This window comes from Cladophialophora psammophila (genome assembly GCF_000585535.1).
Source record: "Cladophialophora psammophila CBS 110553 chromosome Unknown aczJe-supercont1.1, whole genome shotgun sequence".
Taxonomy (NCBI): Eukaryota; Fungi; Ascomycota; class Eurotiomycetes; order Chaetothyriales; family Herpotrichiellaceae; genus Cladophialophora; species Cladophialophora psammophila.
In genome coordinates, this window is record NW_006912922.1 from 3,295,853 (window position 1) to 3,322,296 (window position 26,444).

The window sequence follows — 26,444 nt, forward strand, 5'->3', positions numbered from 1 at the left end:
TGTTGGAGAATCTTCGCTGCTTGAGTACTGCCAAATGAACCGCTCTACTGATTGCATGAACATTGTCCTCTTGCTCTCTATATGCATCTTCTTGGATCGACTTGGACGAATTCGGCAAGTAAGAAACGGATGGATCTAAATCGTCCTACGAAAGGATAGACCCCGGATTCAAGAAATTCTAAACCTGTTCGAGAGATACCGGCGACATCGCCACAAGGTCTATCATAAGGCTAGGTAAGGCTGACTATGGCGTGGTGATATCCGGAGAGTCTGAGAGGTAGGAGAGACCGTTCTTTTCCGTTCGCCCTCTCGGCCGAGTTAACTGGGCAGTGTTCCATCTTTTAGGTAAAGCATCCGCACAGTGGTGATGATCGACGCCATGAAGCATATCCGGCGACTTGGGTGCATCATCCTCATGTATGACACACATGAATCGAGATGTGAACACTGACGTCATTTTCAACATCTGGATCCGCAATCCTTGTGTCCGAGTCGTGAGGAGACAGGCAAATGCACATCCGCCTACAAACGACACCTCTGCGCCATCCAAGGTGGGAACTAGATGGAGGAAGTTTCCGACCCAGAATTCTCTTCACTTGTTCATATTACAACGCTTGGATCAAAAGTGGACTAGGAGAACTCTCCACATCTTCCTTTGGGTTTTCTGACCCGGAACTCAAGTCCGTTTGTCTTAACGAGTATATCAAGTCTTGCTGGACAGGACGTTTTCCGGACGCATCACTCCTTTGAACCTCTGCTATCAGTTGATCTGCCTTGTAACATATCATATTGCCGGAGATATGTCTGCTCACACTGAAAACTTACAATTTTCTCGAGAGGATGTCGATTTCGGTAAGGCTTTTCAACCGACTTCAACTAGTTTGTCAATTTTCCAGTTGTAATGGACCTTTAACCCCCAGTTGTAAGAAGGAAGTTCACGGCACTGACACTGATTCTTGGATCCTCCCTGTAGAGATCCCTCGGGGACTCCCAGAGAAGCTGGGAGAAGAACTTCGAAAGCTGGAACAGTTGTTTACTGTTGACACGGCCACGCTGAAGAAGATCACGGATAGGTTCGGCGAAGAGCTTGATGAAGGTAAGTTCACGTCTCTCTCGGGGTTATGCTGCACACACAGGCTGTTGGCTGGGGAGTGGATTCCGTCAGCCGTCAAAAATATGCTGGACGGACTGAACTGAGCGAGATGACATGCAGTTTCTCTTTTCCCTCGTTGGGTGTTCTAGTCCCAGTTATAATTTCTCGCAGAGATTTTGCTGACGGTACATCTTGCCAGGTCTTCGAAAACACGGATCCAATGTTGTACGTTTGCGCTCCATCACCACATCGAAATTCTCCAGGCCAAACCTTCAGGGCCTCGCTAGATACTGACGTCCTTTAGCCGATGAATATTACCTGGGTTACTTCCTTCCCCACAGGGCATGAAGCAGGCACATATCTCACGCTCGATCTCGGTGGAACCAATCTCCGCGTGTGCTTGATCACACTCACCGGCACACCAGGAGGGTCTGAGATCACACAGGAGAAATACCAACTACCCCGAGAGATCAAGACTGGCACGGCAGATGAACTCTTCGACCACATTGCCGACCGCCTCGGGAATTTCGTGACAAAGCACGTAAAGGGCGATGGAGCAAAGCAGAACGATGGGATGGTGCCACTGGGTTTCACGTTCAGCTACCCCGCTACTCAAGAGAGGATTGATCATGGGGTTTTGCAGACCTGGACGAAGGGATGGGATGTCAAGGGAGTGGAAGGTAACGACGTTGGAAAGATGTTGAGGGAAGCCATGGAGAAAAGGGTATGTTCATGCGTGTAACGACCTCCCTGGCCATCTATTTGACCATTGTTCGACGCTTTCGTTTGCACCACGAAGTCCAAGAAACTGACCCGTTATTTTCCATTACGCAGGGCCTCCCTGTAAAGCTTGTCACTCTTATAAACGACACAACTGGGGCGCTTATCGCCTCCGCATACAACGATCCCGAAACAATCGTTGGCGCGATTTTCGGCACCGGTTGCAATGCGGCATATATGGAACGCCAATCCCTTATACCAAAACTTCATGGAAAAAGTCCATCTTCCAACGGCACCACAGCTACTTCCGGGACTGGCAGGGAGGAGAAAGGTGATGCGCTAATGGCCATCAACTGTGAATATGGTGCCTTTGACAATTCACACTCTATCCTCCCAAGGACACGATACGATGAATTAATCGACCAACAATCTCCGCGACCGGGAGAGCAGACATTCGAGAAGATGTCGGCCGGGCTCTACCTGGGAGAAATATTCCGACAGATCCTCGTCGACCTGCACGCCAGAGGGGTGATCTTCCAGGACTCAAAGCTCGACGACAAGCAGAAGGAAATGCTGAACACCGCCTATGCAATCGATACGGAATTTCTATCTAATCTGGAGAACGACGCGTCGCCATCCCTCTCCTCGTCGCTGCATGCCTTCGAATCCACGGTCGCAGGCTTGCAACCCACGCCGGCCGAACTAATCTTCTTCCAGTCTCTTGCGAAGCTCATCGCCATCCGTGGCGCGAGGCTGTGCGCGTGCGGCGTGTCGGCGATCTGTCGGAGGATCGGGACACGGACGGGCCATGTCGCTGCGGACGGGAGCGTGGCTATCAAACACCCGCGGTTCAAGGAGCGATGGGAAGATACGGTCAGGGAGATTCTGGACATGAAGATGGGTACCAAAGCGGCTGTTTCTGGAGGAGGAGGGTTGGAAGGCATTAAACTGACGAGCGCAGAGGACGGGAGCGGTGTTGGAGCCGCTGTAGTCACAGCCCTGACTCTGGGGAGGGCAGGAAGGTGATGAGGTGGTAGTTGCGGTGAGTGCAGTCTACAAACACGAAAAGGCATCCTATAGTGTGCCTTAAGGAAGAATGACCGCTGGAAGTTTCGAATGTTTCTCAGACGGTCTTGGGACATACGCTTGTGACCTTGACGCGAGACGCTTGTAGCACGTGGTGGGCTATCCTTTGCACCGATGCTCCGTAGAAATCTAGACGTCTCTCTCGCCACAACACCTCCTTACCCACTGAGCCGTCTCCTCCACTCGACTGAGGAACGGACTATGTCCGCTCTTAATAGCAGTTACATGGATGCTCTTTCTCGCCCCATCGTCTCCCGGTTGCCTTGCAGCCGCAATCTCCCTGTCCGCAATGTCGATCATGGCCCTCTGGAACACCGGTGGCAGCGCCCTGTCGTCCTCGGTCACCAGGTAAAACACGTCCAAGTCCAGCTCGGCCGCAGCTTGCCACGCCGCAAACGGCACGGGTACTTCCTCCGCGGCCCAGACGGCCCAGATCTGCGGCATGCAGAGCGACGCGTAGCGCTGGGCGGCCAGGGGATCTTGCTCGGCGACATCGTGGTAGAACAGAGCGACGGGGCCTGGGTCGGGGACACAGGTGCAGATTTCGATCTCCCTCTTGCTCGGATCGCCGGGGTAGGGGACCGTCGAGATGAGCATCGTCGGCGGAACCTGCCCGCCGCTCCAGTCGAGCAGCGAGGTACCCGGCGGCGCGAGGAGGCCTGCGATGATTAACAGCGCGATGACGCCGTTCTGGTGGCCCGCGCTCCCGCGCGAGAATTTGTCCAGGCCCTCGATCGCGGCGGACGCAACGACCGCGCCGTACGAGTGCGAGAGCAGCACGACGTCAGCGGCTGGGTGGGCGGAGAGTTCCGAGACGATGGTCTGCCGGATCGCAACGATGTCGTCGAGGATACTTGACACGGGCGGCGCGTTGAGTTTCTCGTAGTGCACGCTCGGCAGCCATGGCGAGACGGTTCTGTAGCCGTGCGAGCTCAGAGCTGTCTCCAAGGGCTGGAAATGCTCGGGCGAGTGCCACGCGCCGTGGATCAGGATGACGGTGGGCTTCGGGGTGGACATTTTGACATGTGTCTGTGGCAGAGGACGTCTGTCTTCTGATTCGGCACAGCCAATATCGGGCTCAGGTGAGTTTTTGTATTTCCAGTTCCGTTCCTGTGATGGCAAGACTGCGGATGTATATGCCTCCAACCCCAAAGCCTTGGTTTCGGGTTTCCGTGGATGACTCACCTACGGCAAGAAGAAAGTCATCTGATTCCTGGGCTGGTGATGGCTGTTCTATATATGTGTGGAAGTTTCTCAGAAGGAAGGAACGAAGAAGACGACATCAAATGAGCCGGCAGCCAGCCATCCATCCAGCTCGGTCTTTCCTATCGTCAACGCTGACGGGATCGAGTGAAGGAGGCCTAAATGCAGGAGGCCTGATGAGCTAGCAGGATACTCGCGTCGACTACCCTTGAAACACCACGTCTCAACATTAGATGCACCCAATCCGCTGCCTGTGGCAGAGCCGGGAGGGAACGTGACCCTTGAGAAGACAAGATTGGGTTAGGTTCACTCATGTTGGGAGTAGCAGTGTGCTCCCACTCAGCACACTATCCTGACCTGCCCCCGAGAACGGCAGCGTTGGTGCCCTCGTGCACAGGGAGTCTCCCTTTTTCCAATTCCTTCTGTCTCCCAATGTCGGCTCTGTCTCGAGGATAGAAATGTATCATTCTCCGTGCATAGCCTGGCGCCACATCTCACTATGACCCGCCAGCATCTGTTGAACTGTGCCATGCACTGCAAACTGGTGACCTTTCACCCTCAAGCTCAAGAATCCATCATACTTCGGCTTCACAATAACAGCCAGTCGGCTATAACATTCCGGACAGGGTGCCAATACCCTCCTTGCACATTGGAAGGAGTCGTTCAAGGTACCATTTTCCTTGTCGACTTCGCGCCTCCTCATTCCTTGTCTGCTGAGAGACTAGGAGGAGTCACTTGGAGGACATTGAGACGTTCTTCGGCTCACCACTTCCAGCCTGCTGGCTTGCCCTGGCGGTGGCGGTACATTCGTGCCGAAATTGACATCGGACGGGTCGACACTAGCGACCAATTTCCCATTCCCTTCCTGTGTTTTGTCGCTGCGAGTGCCCCGGTCCTGCAGCAATATCAGAGCCTCAATCATCACGACACTTTTCTGACTGGAGCACTGGGAGTACCTTCCTATTGCCACTCCGATGGTCTGTGAAGACATGGTAAAGTTTACATGTGACCTAGGTCGACTGTTAGAGTTGCAAGACCGCCACCGTGATCACCGTTTGCCATTTGATCGCCGCCGCCCCTTGAAGTAGCCATTACGCCGAAAAGCAATGACATCTTTACAGGATGCTCAGAAATGGCCTCGTTGGCACAGCGTAAAATGTATTTAAACTGGCAGGATCTCTGTGAGAACAAGAAGGACAGACACTATTGGAAAGATAGATCAACTATAACGAACCTAGCTAGCAAGTCGGGAATGGGTCGCATTGACAAAGTGGTGGCAAGGCCTTCAGCCGAGGACTAGCGTAACACTCTTCACATGTCTTGACCTATCTTGTCAGTCGCGCATTTACAGTACGAAATCAACTTGACGGTTTCATTATATCACTCATCCGCCAGCCCTCCTTGAAGCTGCAAATTCTCATCCACTCCACGAAGGCTGCGGGGTTGAGTTGTACTTTACATATTCTATCTACAGGCTCCCCTAGCACTGAGCATTGCACATCTGGAATTCTTCCGATCCGCCAGTCCGTTGGGCATATTACATAAGAGGTGCTACTGGACCGGTCAGTAGTGGAGCACCCTCCAATCTCCAATACAGTATACGATTCGGCAGTCTGCCGAACAGGCAAGATAACAGAACGTCCAAGCCTGAGTATGAAATCCCAGTCCCGCCAATGGGTGGTCGAACAGATAATTTGGTCCTTGTATTCGTTGACCTGGCACCTTGTTAAGTATGAATCGTAGGATAACCGCTCATTGGCCGGCGTCATTTCCACGTATCTGTTCTCTCCAGAGTTGAACGCCGCGACTGTATGGAGTGACAGCGGCCGTGCCTCTAGAATATCCTCCATCACGATCGGAGTTTTCACCCGAGAAGGTATGGATCTGTCGTAAAAGGTGTACAATGATCCAGGTGGAGAGCCAAGGATCCAGCGGACGACAACTTCTACATTGCGAGCAAAGAGTCCACTTTGTCCTTTGCTAGAGAAACGTCCGCAAATGACTTCCATGTTCGCTGCGCAGACCTCCATGATGGATGATGTATAGTCGACTATTACCCGTGAGCGAACAGAGGCAGATGTGAGGCCGAGTAGCCCATAAAGTCTATCTCTCGGATCATGCAATCAGCCTGGTGGAATCTTCCGAGAAGCTCGTAAAGATTCCAGACCGCTTTATTTTTCTTTTTGAGTTCCCAGATATTGCGAAAGTTCACTCGTGAGACGGTGTTCTTTCTCGTATGTCTTATAAGGGGTGTCACAAGTCTAGTGGTAACGTCTTGTAAGTCCTCCCAATCAATGACTCTATCGCTGATCATCAGGAACACCTTCTGCGCGAGAACAATCTCTTGGATAATCCAGACACGAGTCCAGTAGTCGCGCTTGATAAGAGATCCCAGAGCCTTCCTACCCCGCAGGCCGACCTTTCGAGGAATTGATTTGGACCGCCGTTGGCGTGGAATGCTCAACGCGAAATTCATGTAGGTGATGGCATAGTCCGTGTCAGGATCAGCCTCTCCGAGCCAAGCATAGACACTACCTGCAGTGCTGAAAATGTCTCTCATGAGTTTGACCTGATGGTTGCGTTCCTTGACGTTGGATTGATCAACGCACAGGTAATCAACCCAGAGCCTGCTCGGTCCTTTGACAGATCAAAAATTCTGCAAGAATTGCCAGAGATTCCGCCGAACTCTGACCACCTGGCCATCTAGAATAACCTCTGATCCATCATCAGGAGGGCCCCAGCAGTATGATAACGCGATAAATGAGTCGGCATTCGAGAGAGATGTGTATTCTAGGGAGAGCTCGATTGGTGTGTCGTCAGCACCAGCGTGCAATGTGAGCAGCCGAATTTCTTGCTCATTTTCATCAAGTGGCAGGTACAAGGAATCCTTCAGACTCCCGGTGGCGTCCTTGCTGGAGATACCTGGGTTCTCAATAGTAAGTGAAGGTGTAGAGTCGACTGCTGAGGCCGAGGTAGTCATGCTCCTCGTGACCGGAGCCATGATAAATCATTGGCTTGAGGGTACTACTGACAATGAGTTGATTTCTCTTGCCAAAAAAAAAAGGGAAAAGAAAAAAAAGGTTAGAGAGTTCATCGACAACGAGAAAAGAGGCGAGCCAGATGAGGATTGACGAAATCGCGATCGAGAGGCGGAGCGCCTCCCCATCATTGGCTCAACCAAAGTGTTTCAGTAGAAACTGGACTTTGTTCACAGTTCCAAAAGGCCCGTACTTATTCAAATAATGCTCGAGTTGGCCATACCCGGAAATTAGTATCCTTTGGTGAAATATGCGAAAGTTCGTCAAATTTGGATTGAGTTCTACACAAGTCTCTTGCTGGCCCAATTTCCCTTTTTCCCAGCCAGCCTGGTGGGCCTTGTCAACGTTCAGAACTTGTCTCCTCAAGGGGATATTATATTGCATTTCTTGTCACCGTTTTGCCCTCAATTCGCTCACCCTACGGAAGCCTCCACGTCCAACCCTGCTAGCTTAAGCCAGGATAAGATATGGACGTCCCATCCCATCCATCTACGCTGGCTTGACCTTGACCCTGACGCCCTTAGAGTCGCGTCGTGGGCTTGGAGCAAAGAAGTCGTGCGCCAATTCTAGATCGCTGATGTCGGTATGATAAAGCTCAAAGTCAAAGTTCCTAAACAGAGCCGCAAGGGTCATATGCAATTCGGCCTGTGCAAGACTGCAAGTCATTTAACAAATGGTCAAAGGGGGATGGGATAAAACGCTTACTTGATGCCGAGACAGCTTCGTGTCCCTTTGCCAAAGCCAATATAGTATCTTTCCAAACTTTGCCCGTTAGGCGCCTTGGGATTACCAATCCACCTCTCAGGCCGGAACGTTCTAGGGTTCGGAAAGATCACCTCGTCATCGCAAACATCGACATTCGTCATGCTCACAGGAGTCCTAGGAGGAATGATCCAGCCTTTGTACTCTAGTGGCTTCGACAAGAGCCGGGGTTCTCTCACCGTCACTCCGTAGGACATGCGAACTGCTTCTCGCACGCATCCAGCGAGATACGGCAGCTTTTCGAGCTCGGTCCAGCTAGGCTTTACATCGGGATTTTGAATAGCAGCCTCCAACTCGGCCCTCAGCTTCTGGAATATAGGCCGATTGTTGATGATATGAAAAGCTGCAGTGGCGAGTGCCCAGCCAGTAGTGACAACACCAGCTGCAACCACAACGGAAGCCTCGCCCATTAGCCGTAGCGAATTCTTTTCCGAGGGTGGTAGATTGCCTTCAATTAGTTCCTGGAATACGGTTCGATGGGAAGATTTCTCCAAAACGTCTTTCATTTTCCCCGACTTCATATCGTCGATTTGCTTCCGAAAATCCTGCGATTGATCAGCCATACGTCTCTTCTTTGGGACGAGCACATTCCATACACCTTGCATTCTGAAGAACAGGGCATATTCTGGCTGCATCTTCACCGTAATGGACTGAGGAAGGTTGAATAGAATTTTTGGGACCCAGGGAAATTGTAGAGACACATTGCTGAACTGGTTTGCCGCCATGATTGGATCGTGTAATGATTTCTCGAACTCCGGCTCTCGTAGAGCATCATAGCTAAGGTTGAAGCAGTATTCCAATATTACCTCTTCAGTAAGTGCCGAAAACGCTCGGTTGATAGGCATGACCTTCCCTTCGGCTTGGAATTCACGAACGCGATCCACCAGGATGTCGATCTTGACTTGAATCACATCTTGTAGATCAAGAATGCGTTGTCGCGAGAACAGAGGATTGAGTGCGCCTCGTCGAATACGATGGAGCTCATCTGAGGCAGTCGCAAAAGCCGAGTTATGATCTCCAAAGCGACCAGCCATCCACTCATACTTATCCACGCGACCGGCCTTGGTATACAAAGTTTCATAGAAGTCCGAGTCCTGGATATGCAGCTCGTCCGGAACAATGCGCACGATAGGTCCTACCCGCATTAGGACGAAAACTACTCATGATTCGAGCCCTGTACCGTATTGTTTGTGCATTTCCTGTACCTTGAATGTAAACTGTCCCTGCAGGATCACATCGTAGTAGACTTCATGCCAGTGGCTTATGGCTGCATATTTGGGGCCTGGAAATTTGGCAAGCGGGTGGAAGTACAAGCGATAGATTACGAGGCCGATCAGGTAGAGTGTATATGCCCCTGCGGCGGCCAGGAGAGTTCTGACCAAAGCATCAGAAACCGCCATGTCCATATCGAAATGCTGTCGGAGATTTGCGAGAAGCGGACAGTCCCCTGGAGGTTGCAAGGAAGCATGCACATTTATCACCTTTTGCCCTGGCCGCGACCCGCCCTCACACATGTGCCCAGACGTGCCTCAGGCGGCGCCTTCGGCTAGTGTGCGTTCTTCCTACTTGCTACAGTAGGCAGAAGCCAGGGGATGCAAGGGATGCATTGGCCGAGGCTGGACCGCCAATCGGGGAGTTGACAATGGGGTGGGAGGAAGCCCGGCACATGTTTGGCGCACAAGGGACGGGCCCGTAGCCCGACCGAGTCTGATAAGCCGTAGCCAATACTGGTACAGCTCCATTGGCATGATATACAGATCGTAGCATCTGTCCTTGTAGGCCCGCAGAGGTGCCGTTCCTTCCCCGGCACCTTGCGCAATCTCTGACCAGCTCTAACTTCGACTAATATAGTCGTCAGTGTGGTCAAATTGCCGCGTCTAGAGAACTCTCCTACCTACCCATTCCCTCCACCCTATGCTTGACCTTGGATGTCATGAACTGTTTGCAAGCAATCAACCCGACTCCAGAAAACTAGCAGCAGGTAATCGGTATGGCGACTCCAGATGGTGCTCTCCTCGTGGATAATGACTACAGGGCAAGAACAATAAGGCACCTTGCACAGCGTTGCTTGCTCACACATGGCTAGGGAGACGAGTTCGACGCGGATTCAGGTTTTGATGATGATCAGCAGTCGTCACTCAGCCAAAGTCTCAGATCCTCGGTGTATAACTACCGATATGAAAATGGTCGCACGTACCAGTCGTATCGTGCAGGTGCCTACCACCTTCCAAACGACGAAGAAGAGCAAGATCGACTAGATTTGTTGCACCACATCTGCAAGATGCTGCTGGGGGGCGATCTCTTTACTGTGTACCTCCCGCGCGATCCGCAACGAATACTGGATGTCGGCACGGGAACAGGTATATGGGCCGTAGAGGTCGCCGACCAGTTTCCAAGCGCTCAAGTCTTTGGCACAGATCTCAGCCCTATACAGCCACCCTGGGTTCCACCAAATTTGCAATTTTACGTTGACGATGCGGAAGCAGAGTGGACGTGGTTGGAGAACGAGAAGTTTGACTTCATCCACGGACGTGGTCTTTGCGGTGGCATCGGAGACTGGCCAAGATTTTATGCCCAAGCTTGGAATAATCTCAAGCCTGGAGGCTGGATGGAGATGCAAGAGCATTCAGTGAGTTTCTTCAGCGACGATGGCGGGTTGGAGCATGCGACTGCCTGTGTGTCAGCCGTTATCGAACTAGAGCGGGCCAGCGAGAGGGTAGGTAAGCCTCTCAACGTCGCCCATCTGCACAGACAGTGGATGATCCAGGCCGGGTTCCACGATGTGCAGGAAGTCGTCAAGAAGGTGAGAAGCTCGACCGCCATCGAAGACAGCCCTTCCCTAACCGTGACAGGTCCCAATTGGACCGTGGGCGAAAGATCCGAAGCTGAAGGAGATCGGCACACTCTACCGGGCACAGATGCTTCAATCAGTCCCCTCCTTCATGCTGGCCTACTACAAGCAGATCTTGACCCACAGCGATGAGGATACGGAGACTGCCATGGCAGAGGTCAAAGAGGAATTTGTTGACCGACGCCTTCATCTTTACCAACGGTGGTACTTCGTGAAGGGGCGACGGCCGGTATGACTGACTATTTGCTACCTCCTGTCGCGGAGATGTTATGTACAAACACTCCTTCCACTTGGCAAAGACGGAGCCAAATCAGAGACGGCCGGCTTCAGTGCTTTCTGAGTCCTGATATTTCTCTTCTACGAAGAAGACGGGTTGAGATGGTTTCTTTTTTTTACTGCGTCGCCAATGCCTCCTCGATTTCGAGCTTGCCAAGCTACACAAAGCTTCGAGGTCGGGTGACCCGCAATAGCCCTCAGATTTACGAGGTCAAGCGGAATGCTCTTTCAGCTGAGCGAGGCAATACGAGGGATCCCGACACCGAGAAGCATCCCGGGTTACACGAGCTGCACCACGGTTAGTTGACATTCTCGTTAAACCTTTGCACCAAGCTGTCAGTTATGATGAACATAGTAGGTCCAACAAGCTCAAGCTGGGGAATGATTCCTGACAGTCAAAGAGCACGAGAACGATCAGTGACGCCATGGAATGTCGAGTCTGGGGATTTTCGAACCCTCCAATTGCTTTTCCACTTCTTGACACTTCAAATCTCTCTTCCTTCCAAACCAAAACTTTCTGGCGATCGGTTTACCAGTATTGGCCCACTTGCGAATACTTGACTAACGTTTGAGGTGTCCGGCGAGGCACAAAGGGGAGCTCGACTCCCACCAAAGGCCAAGATGTTCTGGCCAACTCGCCTATCTCGTATTCAGATTTCAGCTGCACCTCCGCCAGGAATCCAACCCTGCCTTTCAATTTCGGACGGGAGGGAAATGTTGGCTTGTGTCTGTGTTGCAGGGGGACTTTTGAGCCCGAGGATAAGTGCGATCATTTTGCAGTTTCCTTATGAAGCCTGGCAGGCAGCGGCTCGGTTCCCAAAGCAGTCTCCTCATCATTTGACCAACCTCGCCCCAGCAGACACAAGGCTTGGATCATATGAACAGCTTCGAAAGGGTCCAAAATTGCCGGGTTGGCCAAAGCTTGTTCGCCAACTGGACAACAACAGCATGTTGGAACCTGATGGGCGTTTTGGGGGCCACGCATCGCGAGCGTCTGCCCAAACAGAATCCGACATCGATTGTCCTCGCCGGCTGTTACGAGAACCTAGGTTTTGGGACTCACCTGCAGACGGATAAGAGTATTCCAGGCTCAGACTTGATTTGCAGCAACACCATTGATTTGTCGACGTCGGCGCTGAATGCCTACACCCGAGATGCAGGCCGCCAAATGTTGGTAGTGTTAAGTACACCTCTTGTAATCCCTTCGCGTGGCACCTACCTTTCCACGTTCTCTTACCACCATTTAAGCAGATTTGAATGATTTCAATAACTGCAGACACTTTCAACTCCCAAACCGAACTTCTTGACTGAACTTCTTGACGATGGTGGTGCTCGTTTGGGATTGGAGTGGCAAGGCTGCACTCGTGCTTGTTTACCTGTGCCTTTGGCTCGCATGTCCAACAGCCGGGGGTGACTGGTACGGCGGCGCCATACGGGTCAAGGCTGGGGAATCCATCCAAGCTGCAATCGACACGGCTCATCCTGGACAACTGATTCTCGTCGCAGCGGCCACCTACGCAGAACAGTTGACAATCACCACTGACGGCCTGCGGTTGGTGGGCAAAGGAGCCATCCTCGTGCCTCCCAGTTCTACCGTAGAAAACACCTGTTCAGGCTTAGCAGGGCCTGACACGGAAGCCGGCATCTGTATAACGGGGCAGGATATCGAGCTTGCGGATTTCGTGGTGGAGCATCGCAAGGTCCTCTCGGTGGGACAGCCAGTACAAGGAGTTTTGGTGACCGAGTTCGAAGTGCAAGGGTTCTCTGGACTGGACATCGCCGTGGTCGGTGGTCAAGACGTCCAGGTGAAAGGGAACACGCTCTATGACGGCGCACAGTACGGTTGCTTGACAGTAGGCTCGAAGAACACCCACGTCGACGCCAACAACGTCGCCTCGACAGGGGATCCATTGTTCATCGGCATCTGCATGGACGACATGTCGGATGTGCAAGTCACAAAGAACCGCGTCGCGGGCTACACCGTAGGGCTCTGCATCCAGACGAACGGCGCCTACGTGTACGCCAACGAGGTCGCGGACGCGTGCTACGGCGCCTTCGTCGACCCGGGCACCACCGGCGCACAGGTCATCGGAAACCATATCAGCGAGGGTAACCCCGTTTGTGCGAGCGTCCCTGACGGTGCCCTCGTCGGCATCGCCACGCTCGGTGCCTTTGACACACAAGTCCAGGCGAACCTCGTCGAAGGCATGACGATCGCCGGGACATCAAACGGCAGTGCGGCGGGGATCGCGATCCTGAACGACCCGGTAACGGGCCTCGCGTCGGCGAACAACTCGGTGGTCGAGAATGTCCTGCGCGACAACGATCTCGATATCTTTGTGGAGACCCCCGGGCACGGAAATGTCGTTGAGGGGAACCAGTGCTCGACACCAGCGGAGCTCTGCAGCTAGGATCAGGTGAGAAGAGGAACCATGAGGAGGAGTATCAGTAAGAGCGGAGAGTGGTCAAACTTGGAATATCCACGCTTGCTTGAGGTAATATTATCCAGTTTCTTGACCAAGTTTTCAAAATATTAGAAGGGAGCCAGTCACACATCCTCATGCTATCCATGTTCTCATTCCTCATGTCATAATCATCTCACGTCGCATCACTTCACATCACTTCGATGCCGCGCTGGTGCTGGTCGGCTTGATCCCTAGCCTCATGATCGGACTGTTGTGGAAGTTTGCGTGGTCGTGGAAAGCGTCCGTCTGGGCTTTCGAGATCTCGACCTCTGTACGGCCCCTACTGATCACGTCGGCGTCGTACTCGTCGATGGCCTTGGCGAGGGTCATGGTGCTGTTCTTAACCTTGACCATGGCCGTGACGAATTTTTGGCTGTCGCAGATGGCGTTGTTGGCACCTTGGCCGCGGTCTGCGCAAGGGTTAGCCATCTTACATACCTAGCACAATGTTGCTGGGGGCGTTTATTTTCGTCTGAGACGGACTATGAGGGGAAAGGGGGGAGAGCAGGGGAGAAGGGCTTACGGAACGTCATGCTGTGAGCTGCGTCGCCTGCAAGCGTGACTCTGCCGCCACGGTTGTCCCAGCCTGAATCGGGAGGTCCCCAGATCCTCAAGGGTACGGCTTTCGCATGCACGTCTTCGGAGATCCATTCCACGGCCGACTTGAACGGGTCAGCCCAGTCGTCCATCCTCCGCCGCAACTCGTCGACCATGTTCTTATCTCCTCCAGATGCAGCATCGGGCGAGGCGCTCTTGTTGTCGTCCTCCGCCCACGTCGCCAGGATGTAGAACACCCACGTCTCAGGCCGTTGCAGGTCAGGCTTGTCGAGTACAAAGATGCCGACGTACATGGACTTTGGATGCACCGCGACATCTACGATAGGGTGCATCATCTTGTCCATCTTAACTGCCCGCTCTGCGGTATAGCGGAAGGGGAAGTTGAGGAACGTGTACGGCAGGACCACTGAGGTGCCTTTGTCGTCCAGCATCCAGCGCCGGACCCATGAGCCGCCGCCGTCACAGCCGACCAGGACGGAGCCAGATTCTGAGGTTCCATCGTGGAAGTGTGCAATGACCCCGTCGGCAGTCAACTCGATATCCGTGAGTGTCTTGCCGAACTGAAGGAACGCAAGATGAGTTTCCCAGCGTGATAGATGGCGCGGAGAGAAGAAATTTAATTAACCACTTACCTTGACATTAACTCCTTCCGACCAGACAGCCCTTGTTTTTTGAATGTTCAATCTCCTTACTCCTGGAAACGGCGGCTGCACAATGGTTTCGCCCGTTTGTCCATCTCGGATAATCACACTCTCAAATCCGGCCTCTTTGGTGTCCAGGCCTGGATCTGGCTGACACTCCGGTAATCGATTGTAGAGTTCCTCGGGGAGAAGCTGTGCGAGTAATGGATGGCTCCAGGCAATTGTCACTCCCCAGTTCCGATCGCGCGGTTCGCTTTCCTTGTCTACGACGACGTAGTCGATACCGTTCTGTCCCTTCCAGTTCAGTCTCGTCCTGACCGAAGGCAATTGTGTTCGCCTCTTGTACGCACCTTTTCAAGACCCTGTGCAAGGGCCAAGCCTGACAGGCCTGTGGACTCCTTTTGTCAGAGAGGCTTTTATGCGAGGGTCGCTAAATTGATGACCTTGATCGACACGTACCGGCACCAATAATGATCACTTTCAATGGCCTGTTCATTCTTACGGCCGTCGAGCAGGTGGGTGACTGTGATGTTGACTGTTCAGGGGGCCAAGACTTGTCACTCTCGTCACTCTTGTGCGGGGGACCAATTCGCAGTCACTGCAGCTGAAAAGGCCTGTCGACCCCGTTCGCAGTTCTTGCTGCTCGCTTGTCACTGAATCAAGGTTCTTTTCGTCCCAGCGAAATCCAGTGCGGTCAGTTGTTTGTATGTTGTCCAGTCTCACTCACCTGCAGAATTTAGAATCAACATGAAAGTCTGAATCGACAGTGTCAGGCGCAGCCAGCTGAACAAAAAAAGCAACCTTGGCCAGAAGCTGAGATAGCCCAGGAACTCAAAAGACTAAAGTGCCTCGGGGCCTAAACTACCGCAAAAGGACAAGCTTGTGCCTGGAATTGCTCTGGCTGCTCTCAAGATTCAGCCCAGTGAGCCTGTTCGAGGGGGGCCGTTGGTGGATCTGCTCATCCGAAACCCTTACTGACCAGCATCTCCACAGGCAGGGACCAGCCCTATCGTACTCGAACTGTCCTTAGATTCTCTCTACCCTCCCACGCATTGTTAAGGAGCAGCATCTTCTCCTCATCCCCTTTGTCCTTGGCCGCGGCTTTCAAAGATGGCGATCATCGAGTTGGCGCACATCACCCTCAAAAACGGCATCACAGCGACGGATCCAGAACTCAAGAAAAACCTGAGGGAAGTTAAAAGAGTGATCGAAGATTACAGCAAGCTACAAACCCTGTTCTACACACAAATCGACGACCCCTCGGTCATGTTTGTGATTGGGGCATGGGAGACTAAAGACCACCATCAACATAGCTTTGACGGATCCCCTCAACAGGCGGAAATCCTCACACTCATCAAAGACCAGATGGGCATTGACTGGATGCACTACATTGACGCGGACCAGTCACGGATCCCGCTCGACGCACCGGTGCTGGCCATCATCAAGGAAACATTCGCCAAACACGGAGTGGTGCGAACGCAGTTTGACCAGGAATTCGCATCGCAGACGTCGAGTTTGGGCGGAGCGCGGTACGGAGCCATCTCGGCCTGGAACATCCCCAAGGACAACAAAGAGAGAGATATCAGGGTGAACTTTTCGGGGTGGGAGAGTGTCGAGGAGGCCACCGCGGCGTTTGCTAACACAATCGAGAACGTCGGGGGGTTCAGAGCCAGACCGACCGAGCTGAATTTCTTCTTTGTGAAGCGGACAGAGTTGGATTGATGGCATCACACAACCCAAGCCGCAACGTCGTCGGGGCAGCTCGCAGCTCGCAGCCCGCAGCCATGGTTATTGTTGTTTCTAGCAGGGGATGAAAGTGGCAGGTAGGCGATTTATCAATTAGAATTGGCTCAATACGAGTAACAACATTGCTTCTCTCCTCTCTCAGTCTCAACTCACTTCCAATGCATTACTGTACGTGAGACAGATGCCTCTCCCCCTCATCCCCACCTTTTATTACTTAGGTATTTTTGGTAGCTGCCACACCATTTGTTCCCCACCAAGCCCACCATCAACTGCATCAGGCACCACCAACAAGCATTGCCCTGTAGTTCGTCTCGTCAAATATCCGCCGTCGGTAGGTTGAGTGAGACCCTGCGGCGTCGGAGTATTCCCAGCCGAACTGGTGACCAGGGACTGGTAAATCGAATTGACAATCGCTCTTCCACAAGACTTCACCAGGCATTCCTCAGTCCGAACACACATCATTCATTACCCATTCAATTCAGCCAACTCACCGATGGACACGTCCAGCCTCAGCGACGAAGACCCTCTCTTTGTGGCTCTCCGCGACCTCATCTCTGCAAACCACATCCTCCACTATCATGGCGTGGTCGACGCCTATGGCCACATCTCGGTCCGTCACCCACTCCATCCCTCACAGTACATAATGTGCGGCTATATGGCGCCCGCCATGGTCACTTCCGGGAGGGACCTGATCGCCTACCACGTGTCTGACTCCAGCACGGTCGACCCGGACGCGAAGAAGGGGTACTCGGAGCGGTTTATTCACGGCGAGATCTTCAAGCGGTATCCCAGCGTGAACTGCGTGATCCACTCGCACGCCGAGGAAGTGCTGCCCTACGCCGTGAGCATGGGCGTCACCCTGAAAGCCGTCTACCACATGGCCGGGTTCCTCGGCTCCCGGGGCGTCAAGGTGTTCGACATCGACCCGCTCTACCGCGAAGGCGAGCAGCGGGACATGTTGGTCAACAACTCCCGCTTCGGCGCCGCTTTGGCCGAGAAATTTGTGTCTGGTGCAGAGATGCAGAGTCCCGAGGAGTCGGTCGTCCTAATGCGTCGGCACGGCTTCACCTGCGTGGGCCGCGACATCGTCACCGCCGTCTACCGCGCCATCTACACGCGTATCAACGCCGAGGCACAGACAAAGTCTATGGTCATCGCGGGCCTCGTGCCGGGGGGGCGTGAAGTGCTGCGTGATGAGGGCATGGGCATCGGATTCCAGGCGCTCACTGAGGAGCAGAGCGAGGGCTGCACGGTCATGAATGAAGGATTTCAAGATAAGCCTTGGAGGTTGTGGGTCAGGGAGGTCGAGAAGCAGCCCCTGTATTACAACGACTTGAGATAAAGGCGGTATTAGTTACTGACTACCCCGATGGTGCTGGTGGACGATTAATGAAGGAGGAGAAATGGAAAAGAAAGGAGACCAGGAGATGAAGAAGACGGTAATCAAAGTGAGGCACGACAGCAACGAAGAAAGGTTCTTGCCCAGCGGGCAGTCTAGGGCAACAGATTCAGGGGTCGTTCTGCAACTATACGGGTGCTGGACCAGAGAGTCGAGACGATGTCATCGCGATGAGACATTTTCTTTTTCAGTTTCTACTTTCTTTCTTTTCTCTCTCTCTCTCTTTTTTTTTTTTTTTTTCAAAAGCATGTCGTCGTGCTGGAGAATGAAGCGATAAGTAGCCTAGCGAAGGGAATGAGGAAGAATGAGAACAATATTTGATTGAGAACACGTCGGGCGAGTTTAGTTCATCCAACGCAGGACACTCCGCTATACAACCGATTCGGCCTTGCCAGTAGGAACCAAGCCATTGATTATTTCCAAAGAAACATAGGAAGGTAAAGGGAGATGTAGAGAGAGATAAGTACAGAGACAGACGCCGAGTAAGTTCCTTCAAACCTCGACGCCACTGACCCACGCAATACCCGCTCGCACAATGCGCTCCACCACATCCGCCTCGGCCATGGTGCGTGGCGCATAGACCATCGCCCAGCCCTTGTCGATGAACTTGAGTGGGAACCTCATGCCCCAGCCCTTCTCGACTACGATCTTAGCGTCCGCCTCGGACAGCCAGACGTGAAGGCTCCCGTCGGAAGGGTGTGCGTGTGCGATCTCCGTCCCCAGGAGTTTGTTGTCCCTGGCCTTGTCGTTGAGTGTTTCGAGGGCCGGCTTCGCGTAGATGGCGTCAGTACTCCCGCCCTCGGTCTTGCTGGGGCGCAGGTCCAGGATTGAGGGGTGTTTGGCGGCCAATGAGGCCATCATAGTCCTCACGCGCTCCTCGACCCCCGCATCCGCCGTGCCGGCCTTGTAGGGAACCTGGCGCTGAGGCATAGTGCGGGCCATGATCGCCGGCCTGGGGCCCTCACGCGTCGGTATGGCGGCTGGGTCGAGATATTGGGGTCCCGAGGACGAGAGCGGAGACGGGTCGCACAGGTCGTCCTTGCCGAACAGCAGCATGCGGTTCAGGCGGATCTTGGTCATGCGCCAGTACCCGGCCCACGTGGGCGGCGTGCCTCCTGTACCGAAAGACCTCCACGCGTGGAAGTCTTTGAGCACCCATGCCAGAGACAGCGTTAGCGCGACCGCTGTTGTCGTCACGGCTGCCTGGCGTGGCCGGGCATTGAGAGGGTCGATGACCTTGTGGTATTGAGCGGCGAGGGTCGAGGCGACTGAATCCATAGCTCGTCCTAGGTGCGGATGGGGTTTGGTGCAAATGCTTGTCGCAGGACCTGTGTCTCCCAGCTTTGCAGACGGAATACAACCTTCAGTGGGAAGTGAGATTATTTGCGGCTTTAAGGCCTCCTCCCTCCCTGGCGTCCCTGTCCCAGAAGCTGACTGACTTGAAATATGTAATGTAGTATTGAAGAGAGATGTGGAGCTTCGACAGAGATCAGAGCGAAGTTATTCCGGAGGATATCTCGATGAAAGGACCTGAAGATGATGACGGTGATTGAAGTTGTGGTGAAGCCCGACCTTGTTGCTTGTGAATGGCTCCTGAGCGCCAAGGCGGATGTATTGTTTCCCCGCACTTTTCAGCTGGTTCCGTTCCTAATTGAGCTAGTGGAATGGCTACTTGTCGCCGCTTTATCCAATCCTCCTACGAGGTAGAGGCACCAACATTCTACACTCTCAACCGCCTTTTTGCTCTTATTTTTCCCTCCTGCTTTCTGCCCACAATCCTGGAAGATGGACATCAGATGATGCCTTGCCTCTGAAGGCCTTCAACTGCGGCATATATCAAATTGTTCCGGCACCCTGACGATACTGCACCATGTGGCCTTTGCGCTATCATCATTGGTCTCCGACTGCTCCCTGGTAGGGGAATGGAAAGTATCGCGCCATGGCGTATACCGCCAATGCGCATGTAAATGTTCAACAACATGATGCATACAAGCTGCACAAGTCCCTTCAAAAGCATTAGTGGCCGCAAAAGCAACGTACCTCCGCAGAGCGCCCTCTGTTTTCGCTGTCGAGTCAGGCTACTTTTCAAGCGAACGCTGAAGAGAGAGCTTCTGTTCCAATATTGCTGCAGCATGCGTCACGTTGCACCCTAAAGTTCAAAACCTTGGTGGTCGCAATGCAGCATGTGCATCACGCCTGGATTTTTGTTACTCAATATCTATCAGCTACAAGGAGGTCCAATGAGGTAGCACCTACCAATCACAGCCTCTCCGGTAAGACGGAACACGCTTGATGATCGATGTGGAGACACCATTCGCAACCACTCAATCTTGGATGGGCATTCCGTCTAATAAAGTTGTCAGTGGTATTCTCTTACCGGCCTCGCTGTGCCCCCATCTGCGGTCCCTGTGTCGTTAGCGCAATATCTCTAGGTCGTGGAGATTTTAAATCCCTCACTGACTGAGCCCTCCTAGAGAGTACATAACCCACGACGAAAGGTCCAAATTCAGTTTTTGTTGCATAATTATTACAAGCTCGTTTCAAATTTTGCGGAGACGGGATGGCGACAATCGGTGTCGTGCTCTGCTTCGGCCCTCGATGTTGTTCTAATCCACATCTACAGCCAGGTGGGTATCAGAAAATAAACTGGGTCAGGTTTTCGAAGGAAAATTCAGTTCAGTTGGTCGTTCTCAGGCATATAAAGCTGCTTCTACGCCATGTCTACTTACCGACCATGGTGAGGAAGCATTCGAGCTATCATCGGTAATAGATCATGGACAAAGGAGCAATGACTAATCACGTCTCCGCACGGTTGACTACCATTGCATTCGAAGATGGCACTCTTGAACAGCGCAATCGGTCAGGTGCCCATAACGCTTCGGGGGAAGATGAGCCCCACCGTCGAAGACGTTCAGCAAGTCGAGACTCGATATCCAGCGTCCGCAGTCGAATACAGCACGCCAATTACGATATCCCTATTACGTACCGTACTCTATCATTTCAAACTTCAGAGTCCAAGGCTATCAGCGAATTGGGTGGTGAAGACAAAGGAAAGGAGGACCTGCGAACACCGGGTCATGAATTGGCGCACGCCGACCACCATCGCATCAGTGTTGAGAGACTGTGCCAGCGCTTAGGAGTGTCGCCAACAGTGGGTCTGAGTTCTGATTCAGCAGCCAAACACTTGCAAGAGCATGGTTACAACGTGCTGCCCCAACGCCGTCGAAACTACGCCAAAACGCTGGCGGGATATGTCTTTGGCGGGTTCTGCTCGATCCTATGGGTGGGCGTCATTATCTTTTTCATCTGCTGGAAACCTCTAGGTGATCCAGATCCTCAACCCTACAATTTAGGCCTTGCAGTCTTGGTCATTATTGTCATCATTCTTCAGGCTTCCTTTTCGGCCTTCCAAGACTGGTCAACCGCCAAAACTATGAACTCTATCCTCGGCATGTTGCCATCGGACGCCCTCGTTCTCCGTGATGGGCACCGCAAAAGCGTTCCCACAAAAGAAGTTGTCGTGGGCGACATTGTCCATCTCGAAATCGGGAACAAGGTCCCTGCAGACATTCGGCTTATCAAGACCATCGGAGACACTCGGTTTGATAGATCTGCCATGACGGGTGAATCTGAAGAAGTCGAAGCGTCCCTTGATCCCACAGATGACAACATTCTCGAGAGTCGAAATATGGCCCTGATGGGCACTGTTGTTACCAATGGAACCGCCACTGGAATTGTCATCTTCACAGGCGCGAAAACCGTGATGGGGGCCATTGCCAAAGCTACATCTGCCGTGAAAGCGAAGCCAACCGCCATTCAACAGGAAATCACCCGCTTCGTCACCATAATCTGCGGACTTACGATCTGCTTAGCATGTCTGATTCTTTTTGCCTGGGTTGGCTGGCTGAGGATACAACATCACTCTTTCATGAACGTGGTGGCAATGCTGGATGACATCATGGGCTGTGTCGTCGCCTTTATCCCCGAAGGGATGCCTGTCGGCGTAGCACTGACTCTGATGTTGATAGCAAGGCGGATGAAGGCAGTCAACGTGTTGCCCAAAAGCCTGGCTACGGTGGAGACTCTGGGCTGCGTTTCAGTCATCTGCTCCGATAAGACTGGAACCTTGACCAAGAACCAAATGACTGTGACCAGTATTAGCTTCGTGGACGAGTCCATGTCTTCACAACAGGCAAAGGAGCGCTTTTCGCGAAGTCCACCAGCACAGTCATTGGTACGTCTCATGACTGCTGCAGGATTGTGCAACGGAGCGTCTTTTGACCCTGTCTGTCTCGAGAAACCGATAGAAGATCGTCTTACACATGGAAATCCAACGGACGGAGCACTCCTTCGGTTCGTGGAGGCTGTAACGTCTAGCCAGCGACTTCGCCATCTGTTTCCTCAAGTCGCTGCTATCCCATTCAATCCCAAGAACAAGTTTATGCTAACGCTGCATCAAACACTGCCGGATGAGGCCAATCCTGCGGGGAAGGCGCCGTCGATGGCATATACAGCATTCCTCAAAGGAGGGCCTGACGTATTGTTGCCTAGATGCTCTCAATACTGGTCTTTCCAATCCAATTCTGTCGCTGACTTGGACGGCGAAGCAAGGACGGCCTTCTCGGAACTCCAGAACAGAATGTCGCGCAATGCAGAGCGAGTCATCCTTTTATGTGAGCGTAAATATACACCCACCAATCCTATTCATTCCAATGAATTGTCCCAGGAGCTTGTTGATCACTGTGCAACGGGTCTTGTCGCCATTGGTCTGGTGGGCATATTTGATCCGCCACGGCCGGAGACTGCTTCCACTGTTGCAGCTTGCCGCCGTGCTGGAATCCGGTTCTTCATGATGACAGGAGACTTTGGTCTAACTGGCGCCGCAATTGCTCGTCAGGTCGGCATTTTTACCGGAGACCGAGAGCCCGACACATTTTCAACAATTGAAGAACGACGGGACGAGGGGCCCGACACCGAGTATAGCAACCAGTCTCTGCTCCTGGAAGGCTCCCAGATCAGCCAACTTGAGAAGGACGACTGGAACGTTGTATGTGCCTACCAGGAGATTGTGTTCGGCAGGTGCACTCCGGAACATAAACTTCGGATCGTTAACGAGCTCCGGAGTCGTGGAAATACCACTGCAGTGACTGGAGATGGTGTCAACGATGCCCCTGCTCTGAAAGCTGCCGATGTCGGCGTCGCGATGGTCAACGGCAGTGACGTCGCCCTCGAGGCTGCTCATCTGGTGCTACTCGACAAGTTTGACTCTATTGTTGACGGAATTCGACTCGGCCGTCTTGTATTCCAGAATCTTCAAAAAGTCATCAGCTACCTTCTGCCCGCTGGAAGTTGGTCAGAGATCTGGCCAGTGCTGGTCAATGTCTTCTTTGGCGTTCCACTGCCACTCTCTTCCTTTCTGATGATCATCATCTGCGTATTTACCGATTTATTTCTGGCTCTGAGTCTCATCATGGAGAGAGAAGAATTCGACCTTCTTAGTCTGCCGCCGCGGAACCGAAAGAAGGATCATTTGATCAATCTTCGGATCTATGCTCAATCTTACCTTTTCATCGGTGTCATGGAAACCATCTGTGCGCACGCCATGTACTTTTTATACTACTACCGATATGCGCGGATTCCGATCAAAGACCTGTTCTTTGCCTTCGAAAAGTACTCTGCTGGCTTCCACGGATACACCGAGGCAGAACTTACAGCATTCAACACCACGGGGCAATCCGTCTACTTCATTACGTTGGTATTTCTTCAATGGGGCAACATTCTTTCTATCCGAAATAAGAGGCTGTCAATCCTCCAAGCTGATCCCATCCGAAAGCAGCGTCGTAATCCTTGGCTGCTCTTGTCTGCGGTTCTCTCGATAGCTGTTGCGATTTTCGTCACGCAGGAACCTGGTATTCAAAGCTTGTTTGGCACTGGGAGCGCACCCATCGAGTTCTGGTTCTTGCCTTTGCCGTTGGCGCTTGGGATCCTGATGATGGATGAGCTGAGAAAGTTATGTGTCCGCACCTGGCCACGAGGACCGCTTGCTAGAATCGCATGGTAAGAGTGGAATTTGGAGAATACGGGCTCGATTCATATCTGACAGGAGAAATCAAAGAATGGAGTTATCATGCACGTCTAGATTCTTCCAAGCGAGGATATGGGTATTTGGCTCGAAAGGTTGTTATGAGCATCAGAGCAAATCACTCGAAGGAGATAAAAAGAGCCTTTTGTCCTATAGCACAAGGCCCATGATTCCAGGGGGAGCTTGGCCCAACAGGGAGAGGAATTCAGGGCCTTTATAACGTCGTACTCGTTAGGAATTTGAATGATATTGTGCTTTATCTTTTTAGAGGCGGACATTGTTGCTGCTTTATGATCATGGAGAAGATTCGGGGAAGCAGATGCCGATTGTCGGAGCTGAGATGCCGACGGCAAGACTCAGTTTCTCGTCGTCTCCGTCCGTGTATTTTCCCTGAGCGCAGCTCCCAGCCTCTTTCTTCTCTGCAAGATACATTTCATCTGTTTGCGGACATCTCGGGGGCCGGCAAGCATGTCTGGCTCAGCATCAAGAGGCCTGGCACGCGTGTTGCGCCAGACCAAAAGACCTTCGATACCTCGGTCTCAAGCCCGGCAGTGCCAGTCTCTGCGACCTCTGTTTGAGCCCGTGCGAAATTTCTCTGTAACGCCTCGACGACCAGAAGACCCCAGCGAACCCCATCGCAATGTCAAATACACGACCGATATGTACCCCTCCCTCAAACGAGACCCGAGGTTCTCAGACGTCACGCCAGAGCACATTCAATTCTTCAAATCCGCCCTGGGCGAGGACGCTGCTGTCATTGATGGAGTGACCAAGGATGCTTCAGACGATCTTGAAGCTTTCAATACGGACTGGATGCGGAAATACAGAGGTCACGCCAAGCTCGTCTTGAGACCGAAGAGCACGGAAGAAGTGAGCAGAGTCTTGAAATACTGCAACGACAACAAACTGGCCGTGGTTCCTCAAGGTGGAAACTCGGGTCTGGTCGGAGGCAGCGTGCCAGTCTTTGATGAGATTGTCATCTCGCTTTCTCGGATGAACAAGATCCGCAGCTTCGACGACATTAGCGGCATTCTCGTGGTCGACGGAGGTGTTATTCTCGAAGTGGCGGACAATTATCTTGCTGAGCATAGCCACCTCTTCCCGCTCGATCTTGGTGCCAAAGGATCAGCCCAGATAGGCGGCAATGTGGCGACCAATGCTGGAGGTTTGAGACTATTACGATATGGTTCATTACACGGCAACGTCCTTGGAGTTGAAGCAGTACTACCGGACGGCACTATCGTCGACGATCTTGGTACACTCCGGAAAAATAACACCGGATATGACCTGAAGCAACTCTTTATCGGAGGAGAAGGGACCATTGGAATCATCACGGGTGTGTCGGTGGTCTGCCCACAGAGATCCAAAGCAGTCAACGTTGCATATTTTGGCCTTCCTTCGTTTGAGAATGTGCAAAAAGCTTACAAAGAAGCGAAGGTCCAGCTTGGCGAGATTCTATCTGCCTTTGAACTCATGGATGCTCGGAGCCAGGGCTTCGTTCATCAAATTACCGGCAATAAAAGACCACTGGAAGGTGATCATCCTTTCTATTGTTTGATTGAAACAAGCGGCTCCAACACAGAGCACGACAGTGAAAAACTCGAAAAATTCCTGGAGTATGTCATGAGTGAAGAGATCGTCTCGGATGGCGTTCTTGCTCAAGATGAAACCCAAGCCAAATCTCTATGGGCGTGGCGAGAGGGCATCACCGAAGCTATCGGTCATTTCGGCGGCACGTACAAATACGACCTTTCGATTCCGATTCAAGAACTCTATCAACTTGTGGAAGACACAAGAGAGAGACTGAACTCGAAAGGCTTGGTAGGTGACGATGACTCTTTCCCAGCAATTGATGTGGTAGGCTATGGACACATGGGCGACTCGAATCTGCACTTGAACGTTCCCGTGCGGAAATACACAAAAGAAGTTGAAGAAGCAATAGAACCGTGGGTGTACGAGTGGATCCAAAAGCGAAGGGGAAGTATCAGTGCGGAACACGGCCTCGGCATTGCAAAAAAGAAATATATCGGATACAGTCGGAGTGAGACCATGATCAAGCTGATGAAGCAGATAAAGAATCTTTACGATCCCAACGGGATTATGAATCCGTATAAGTACATATAAAAATGGAAGAGGTGGCTGATGGGTGAGAAGCCGCGTCATATCGAGTTGCTGCGTCCAGCTTTCTTCGTCAAAAGTCTCATGGCATCTCACACTCTATCAGTGCAGTTCAACATGCTGTCTTACCACTGACTCAGATACTGGCAGCCAGTTACAGCCAGTCAATGGCTCTCGACCGGGTATGATAGAGGAATCAATGCGGGGAAATCGCCGTGTCAATGTATTAATTCCGCCGAGGCAATATATATTGTTCTCCAATTCACGGACCTGAGGAGAAAAGATACATAGCCAGGCTTCTCGACATCGAAGGGTTTGGCCAAGTCGTCCTTCGTCTGGGGTTTGCACACGCTTTTGTTGTTCTTGTTCTAAGTTAGCGCTTTTGAGCATCCTTGTCATATTCTCT

General features: G+C 52.4%; 12 protein-coding genes across 12 annotated transcripts; 7 read left to right on the top strand and 5 right to left on the bottom strand.

The window, feature by feature from the left end:
• Positions 1-800: 800 nt before the first annotated feature.
• Positions 801-2,839, top strand: A1O5_01158 (hexokinase; the record flags this gene model as incomplete). The annotated part of the gene is made up of 5 exons (XM_007741777.1): positions 801-852; positions 974-1,096; positions 1,293-1,318; positions 1,398-1,817; positions 1,928-2,839. 5 exons carry the CDS (start codon positions 801-803, stop codon positions 2,837-2,839), a joined length of 1,533 nt encoding a protein of 510 aa, XP_007739967.1.
• Positions 2,840-3,028: 189 nt separating this feature from the next.
• Positions 3,029-3,916, bottom strand: A1O5_01159 (uncharacterized protein; the record flags this gene model as incomplete). The annotated part of the gene is made up of 1 exon (XM_007741778.1): positions 3,029-3,916. One exon carries the CDS (start codon positions 3,914-3,916, stop codon positions 3,029-3,031), a length of 888 nt encoding a protein of 295 aa, XP_007739968.1.
• A 2,239-nt stretch (positions 3,917-6,155) lies between these two features.
• A1O5_01160 (uncharacterized protein) lies at positions 6,156-7,103 on the bottom strand (the record flags this gene model as incomplete). The annotated part of the gene is made up of 2 exons (XM_007741779.1): positions 6,156-6,686; positions 6,795-7,103. 2 exons carry the CDS (start codon positions 7,101-7,103, stop codon positions 6,156-6,158), a joined length of 840 nt encoding a protein of 279 aa, XP_007739969.1.
• A 526-nt stretch (positions 7,104-7,629) lies between these two features.
• A1O5_01161 (uncharacterized protein) lies at positions 7,630-9,308 on the bottom strand (the record flags this gene model as incomplete). The annotated part of the gene is made up of 4 exons (XM_007741780.1): positions 7,630-7,795; positions 7,846-8,447; positions 8,499-9,037; positions 9,083-9,308. 4 exons carry the CDS (start codon positions 9,306-9,308, stop codon positions 7,630-7,632), a joined length of 1,533 nt encoding a protein of 510 aa, XP_007739970.1.
• Positions 9,309-9,892: 584 nt separating this feature from the next.
• Positions 9,893-10,988, top strand: A1O5_01162 (uncharacterized protein; the record flags this gene model as incomplete). Its single annotated transcript, XM_007741781.1, has 3 exons — positions 9,893-9,919; positions 9,989-10,705; positions 10,755-10,988. 3 exons carry the CDS (start codon positions 9,893-9,895, stop codon positions 10,986-10,988), a joined length of 978 nt encoding a protein of 325 aa, XP_007739971.1.
• Positions 10,989-12,351: 1,363 nt separating this feature from the next.
• On the top strand, positions 12,352-13,440 carry A1O5_01163 (uncharacterized protein; the record flags this gene model as incomplete). The annotated part of the gene is made up of 1 exon (XM_007741782.1): positions 12,352-13,440. The coding sequence occupies one exon, from the start codon at positions 12,352-12,354 to the stop codon at positions 13,438-13,440; it is 1,089 nt and encodes a 362-aa protein (XP_007739972.1).
• Positions 13,441-13,647: 207 nt separating this feature from the next.
• Positions 13,648-15,189, bottom strand: A1O5_01164 (uncharacterized protein; the record flags this gene model as incomplete). The annotated part of the gene is made up of 5 exons (XM_007741783.1): positions 13,648-13,904; positions 14,018-14,612; positions 14,685-14,987; positions 15,044-15,081; positions 15,153-15,189. The coding sequence occupies 5 exons, from the start codon at positions 15,187-15,189 to the stop codon at positions 13,648-13,650; spliced, it is 1,230 nt and encodes a 409-aa protein (XP_007739973.1).
• A 614-nt stretch (positions 15,190-15,803) lies between these two features.
• On the top strand, positions 15,804-16,415 carry A1O5_01165 (uncharacterized protein; the record flags this gene model as incomplete). Its single annotated transcript, XM_007741784.1, has 1 exon — positions 15,804-16,415. One exon carries the CDS (start codon positions 15,804-15,806, stop codon positions 16,413-16,415), a length of 612 nt encoding a protein of 203 aa, XP_007739974.1.
• A 517-nt stretch (positions 16,416-16,932) lies between these two features.
• A1O5_01166 (uncharacterized protein) lies at positions 16,933-17,781 on the top strand (the record flags this gene model as incomplete). The annotated part of the gene is made up of 1 exon (XM_007741785.1): positions 16,933-17,781. The coding sequence occupies one exon, from the start codon at positions 16,933-16,935 to the stop codon at positions 17,779-17,781; it is 849 nt and encodes a 282-aa protein (XP_007739975.1).
• Positions 17,782-18,330: 549 nt separating this feature from the next.
• On the bottom strand, positions 18,331-19,116 carry A1O5_01167 (uncharacterized protein; the record flags this gene model as incomplete). The annotated part of the gene is made up of 1 exon (XM_007741786.1): positions 18,331-19,116. The coding sequence occupies one exon, from the start codon at positions 19,114-19,116 to the stop codon at positions 18,331-18,333; it is 786 nt and encodes a 261-aa protein (XP_007739976.1).
• Positions 19,117-20,626: 1,510 nt separating this feature from the next.
• Positions 20,627-23,899, top strand: A1O5_01168 (sodium/potassium-transporting ATPase subunit alpha; the record flags this gene model as incomplete). Its single annotated transcript, XM_007741787.1, has 1 exon — positions 20,627-23,899. The coding sequence occupies one exon, from the start codon at positions 20,627-20,629 to the stop codon at positions 23,897-23,899; it is 3,273 nt and encodes a 1,090-aa protein (XP_007739977.1).
• A 489-nt stretch (positions 23,900-24,388) lies between these two features.
• A1O5_01169 (alcohol dehydrogenase) lies at positions 24,389-26,044 on the top strand (the record flags this gene model as incomplete). The annotated part of the gene is made up of 1 exon (XM_007741788.1): positions 24,389-26,044. One exon carries the CDS (start codon positions 24,389-24,391, stop codon positions 26,042-26,044), a length of 1,656 nt encoding a protein of 551 aa, XP_007739978.1.
• Between the last annotated feature and the right edge of the window lie 400 nt (positions 26,045-26,444).